This window comes from Ciona robusta, chromosome 2 (genome assembly GCF_009617815.1).
Source record: "Ciona robusta chromosome 2, ASM961781v2".
Lineage (NCBI taxonomy): Eukaryota > Metazoa > Chordata > Ascidiacea > Phlebobranchia > Cionidae > Ciona > Ciona robusta.
The window spans coordinates 2045301-2050992 of NC_143236.1; the positions used below are offsets into that span (position 1 = coordinate 2045301).

The 5692-nt window shown below is 36.0% G+C and overlaps 1 protein-coding gene across 1 annotated transcript; it reads right to left on the reverse strand.

Annotated features, from left to right (window-relative positions):
- Positions 1-1735: 1735 nt before the first annotated feature.
- LOC149739975 (3-oxo-5-alpha-steroid 4-dehydrogenase 1-like) lies at positions 1736-4105 on the reverse strand. Its single transcript, XM_089873150.1, has 5 exons — positions 3338-4105; positions 2865-3009; positions 2527-2696; positions 2094-2349; positions 1736-1866 (listed from the first exon to the last, which is right to left on the reverse strand). Exons 1-5 carry the CDS (start codon positions 3474-3476, stop codon positions 1800-1802), a joined length of 777 nt encoding a protein of 258 aa, XP_089729276.1. The 5' UTR covers positions 3477-4105; the 3' UTR covers positions 1736-1799.
- Positions 4106-5692: the final 1587 nt, after the last annotated feature.

A 5692-nucleotide genomic window follows, 5' to 3' on the forward strand; every position in this document is an offset into this window, starting at 1 on the left:
AGGGGGAAGATGGGAGACTTTCATTCTATTTTGTCGTCACATTTGGTAAGAAACAAAGAACGTTGAAAGAATTATAAAACTGTATTCTCACGACTCCCATAGACCGTTGTTAATTGTCTAAAACACGATTAGGATATTTGGATACTATGGTAAAGGTGTCCCGTCTTCCCCGACCGTACTTTATTATAAATAACTAGCTTACGTAATGACAAAGTATTTTCTATCGGTATTTTTCGCGGAAGCAAGTTTCGTTTTACGCAACTACGGTATATATCTAAATCAATTAAAGTGTTACTATCTTAAAGTTAAATACGCTTACGTTTACTGAATTATATACGCATATAATTAGTCACAAGTATATTTAAATCTTTCAAGTACTCATTCATAATTTATGTATTACGCATTACAATACTAAGGAACAATATATAGTAGAGTGGGGGAAGATGGGACACCTATTCATTCTATATTCTCGACCAATTTGGTAGTAAACAAAGATTTTTCAAAGAATTATAAAACAGTGTCCCTACAACTCTCATAGACCGTTGTTAATTGTTTAAAACACGATCGGGATATTTGGATATTACGTGCTAAAGGTGTCCCATCTTCCCCCACCCTACTATACATATATAGTTACGACCAAAGTTAGTATAGACCAAGTTAGGAAACGGCGCTCGTGTCCGCCATTACGGAGCCCACAGAGCGTGAATCGCCTATACAAATGCATGGTCGACATGTGTTCATTTTGTTCATTTAGTTCTTGTAAGCGATACAAAGCTAGAAAACACGTATAGCGGTTGTTTTAATATATAAAATATAATTTCTAATATAAATCTTGTTATATAATATTAAATCTAGGAATTAATGTGAAGTAAATTAATATTTTGACTGGTTTTTAGCGTACAGTGTGGTTTAACAGGGTACTTTACGTTGGCGATTAAGACTAGCAGCAATCAGCTTAGTTTACATAATAATATATGATCATACCTACGAACCTACAGAGCCATTCTTTACTACATTTATAATCTAACATGAGTGGACATGCAGCTCCAAACTGCTTAAGTACTAGCAGATAAGGTGTTCGCGTTTTCCGATTTCATAAAGACCCGTAACGTACTAAGTCAAGCATAGGACCAAAAATAGTTACTCGGTATTGTTTTCCTCAATGTCACTTTGATATTAGGCAAATTTTACACAGATACCTAAAGTTTCGTTGCCGGGTATACGTGTTAAGTTTGTGAGCAAAAAGTAAAATCACGGCAATTTACATGCAAAACTGCAGCTAGATACACCAGTTTATGGTAATGTTATGCGTTTTTGTTTGTATTTTTATATTTTAAACATGTTCTTTTATGTTTTTGGTTAGTAAACTTGATATTTTCTGTTTTATACTCTTTAATCGATTGAGTGTTCAATAAAAGTTGATTATTTTTGTGAGGTTTATTGTTGTGATAAGATATAACATTAGTAGAAAGCCATTTTTACGCGCAGAAGTGCTTGGTTTTTAAAAAATTGCAATATTTTCACGAAAAACAGCACCCAGCAATGATAAAATGCTATGTCGTGGGCTCCGTAATGGTGGCGTCTATGACGTCATAGACGCGCGACAATGGATAACAAGACTCATTGTTTTACAATCCGTTTCCTAACTTGGTCTATACTAACTTTGGTTACGACCAACGTTACGACTAAAATCAATGCATTATATAGATGTGCCGCGTTAGTATATCGCCAGGGGTTGAATTTATAAGTATTTTATTCACAGTAGAACCGCCGGGTTGGTTATTATGTTGTCAATTTATTCAAAGAACAAATGGAATGACTGCCTTTCGGTTCTTCGGGTAATCTTCGAACTTGCTTAAATAGAACCTAAAAATAATGAATTCTAACATTTTCTATGTGTCGTTTAAGAGTTTTATACCGCAGTATTTTTTTTACTTATGCACCAGAACCACGGTGGTTTATACAGCGCTCGCCTTACAATCAAACAATAATAGAGTCCACGCTTGCTTCTTGTGCTATATAAATGTAACCGAATTTCCACAAAAGCCAACTTAGAAGTCATGAATATATGGATACTGACTTAGACTTCTTACTTGTGATGGAAAAGAGCTCTTGTTCCAATCGTCAGAGATGTTGAAAGAGAGAAGCAAATCAAAGGAAAGTGGAAATTAGAGGCGATTAGAAGACCAAACCATTCAAAAATCTCTCCGCTAAAGTTCGCTCCTGATACGTACTCAAAGGCGCCACCTCGCGGAATCTTATAACCAACTTCGTTCGGTTTTCGAAGGTTTCTCAAAACATGATCGCTGTGAATATTAATGACAAGTCCAGACGCCCACATAAGCATGCCTGTTTGTAATTATGATTTTTAGTAACTGAATAAAAAATATTACTCAAGTATTAAGTTTTATTAATAAAAAATAATGTTACATTTCTAAGTATGAGAAATTTTTAAAACCTATACTTTTTTGTATTCAGGTTTAGGAACAATCCAAACCATTAAAACAATTGAGATACGTTAGTTACCTGTCAAGAACTGGAAAGAATTAATCCAGTTTTCCGGTAATGATACGTGTGCGGCTTCATACTTTGATATTGCGTAGCCATTAATAAATGTAAAGGTAAAACTCATAAAGACGATGCGGAGAGGTAGCGGAGTGCTCATTCGATTCATCAACATTGGGTAGATGAACGACCTGTAACACATATCATTCAATATTCAACGGTACATCGTACATGTACACCGTCCATGGAAACAACAACAGTATATAAATGAAGACCCGCCGCGTGTTTAAATCAACGCCACTGTAAAATTTGACGTGCAGGCGGTAATTACTGAATACAGTTACAAACCGGCGACTTGCCTCTGGAAATAATGGAAGGCGAAGGCGCTGATGATTAAGAGATTGGAGAAATTGATATTTTCAACGCCAACACTGTAGGTTACCAACACTGGTAGAAAGAATGAAGGACATTCCTGTATTACCCAAGCTAGTCGGGCATCAACAGCTGTAAAGTAAAAATATAGATTTTTATAAAGATTACACAGGAGTACAATAAACAGTGTTTCAAAGGTTTTGAATGCATCATAGGTATAGTAGGGTGGTGTAAGATGGTACACCTTTTTATTTTTATTCTTCTCGTTCTATTTGGTAGTAAACAAAGCACATTCTAAGTTCCATAGACCGTTGTTAGTTGTTTAAAACACGATCATGTTCTGAAGGTGCCTCGTCTTTTCCCGCTCTACTATACTGTCTTACTGTAGTGTGTGAGATCGGGTATATGTCTACTTAAAGCATAATCAAACATTGACAGTTGACGATGTTGTTCAGCTTACTGAATTTCGACTTCTTCGTGTGTTTGCCATAACCAGACGGCACGCCAACTTGATATGCTGCCAACGACAAAATCCCCGCCATAAAGATAGAGCCTGACATCCATTTAATAATTCTCAAGTCAGTTTCAAGCTCAAACATGTTTTAATAAACTGAATTAATTCTAAGATGTTAAGTGAGCCCTATATTACCAAGTATTGATATAAAGGCCTATACTAGGCAACTTAAAACACCACTTCTACTGTCTTTCCTTGCTTTAACAATTCGCTTAACGGACTGATCCTCACTCATTAAACTAAACGTGTACTTGCAGCTTGCGTTTGCAAAACGCCGTACACGAACAACCGTAAGGGCGCAAGTCAGTCATAAAAGTAATCATTGCTGAAGCGTCTGATGCTTCTGGTTAACTTTAGCGCAGCACCAACGGTTACGTCACAAAGTAAAGTTTGTTGAACCTGCTACGTAACACGAATTTGATAAAGAATTTCTTGTAAATAACTTCGATTAGCTGGAACTGCGTTTGTTTACAGGCACATAATAACTATTTACGTTTGTAAAATGTCTTTGTGTGATTTCTAACGATAGAAATTTACCCCAATAAATCTATATATAACGTATAAAAACCCTTTATATATTTGAATTATTTAAAACTTAAATACGATCTGTTATTCATTTACAAAATACGGGCTCTCGAGTTTGTACAAGCTGATACTGAATCAAAGAGCGCATCCAACCAACTAAAACAAGGTACGTTTAATTGCGTGTAACGGCGAGTCTATATTTTAGAACTGTCTACTTTATTTACGAGGCGTGCGTCCAGACTATTTTTGTTTAAACAGCAGTGTATATGGTATTTGTTCCAAGAACTTCAAATTCATTTGTGATTCGTTACCACACCCTAAATCATAATACATACGTAATGGAAATTAGCAGTGTGTGTGTAATTCAAGGCTAGTGTTTATGTTTAGGGTTTTTCCCGCTAAAATTTATGGGCAGAAGTGCGGTGCAGGTCGCCTCACCCCACCTGATGTTCAAATTCTAAACTGTGGCCACCATTACGTGCCCCAAACCCTGTACCTCGCTCGACATGATCTGATATAAGTTTATTCGACAAACAACGACCAGCGATATCACATTACAAAAAAAAAACAGTGATAACAGCCGAGTATTAAGGGGCGTCGTAATATTGCATTGTTATATGCCAGTATTGTTATGTCATGGGCTTCAAGAAACGCACAGTACGCAGACACGTTACGTCTGCTGTTACTCGTTACTCAACACAACGGTTTAATATACAGTTAGGGGGGGGATGAAACACCTTTATCTTTATTTTCACTCTCATTTAGTGATAAACAAAAAACTGTGGAACCCTATCCCTTACGACTTCATAGACCGTTGTTAATTGTTTAAAACACGATCCGGATATTTGAATATTATGTGCTAATGGTGTCCCATCTTTCCCCACCCTACTCAATCTTCATGCATTGAGTGAAATTTGGACAAATTATAAATAGTAAATCTTTGCTCGAAGAACAGTCAACCAGTATAATGTTCTACATTGTTTAGAATCTCAGTATAATTTTTTTATTCAGATATGTTCTTTTAAAACACTTTTATACGTCCTTTACCAACGTACCATTTTACAAACACCCCATATGCAATGAGCTCGCAAAAAAAAGAGTCAAAATAATCCTGATAACGACCTTTTACCTACTTAAGAAACTGGAACTGGTTTATTACCTCTTATCCTTGACTTTAAAGTAGTATGGTTACGGTTTATAAATACATTTATCTATTATGCTGATAGCATCAGCTTGCATTGGGACTTTTTGGACCGCACTTCAGTTTCGCGAATCAAAGTAACAAAATGCTCGTAACTGTAACTTGCAATATATTTCCCGATACCGACTTTTTAATATATTTTAAAAAGGTTGTTACCGTAGGAATTTTGACGTAAATACACACACTTCTTATTGATTTTTTGATGGATATTTTATTTAGTCGTTACTGCATTATATATATAGGTTAAGTTCTTCTTTTTAAATATGTTTGTTTAGTAGTCGCGATTTTCGTTTCTAGAAAGTAAAACTATACTTCTACTTGTGATTGGGAGTGCCCCTGCTTTAGCCAAATTTGGATTTTTGGATAATGGAAATAAGTCTACTTGGTATTTGCGCAAACACGGGAGGGTATATATACACGCATATCCTGATCTGTCTCGGTCCATTCAGTCATCTGGTCGGTGGTTACTCAGAGAGCATACAGCAAACGAGCGAATGTTCGCGTTTTTCGCTGTTTTTCGACCACCGAGCCTATTTAGCTGCTTAGTTCGAGTATTTCCGATATGAAACATTAAC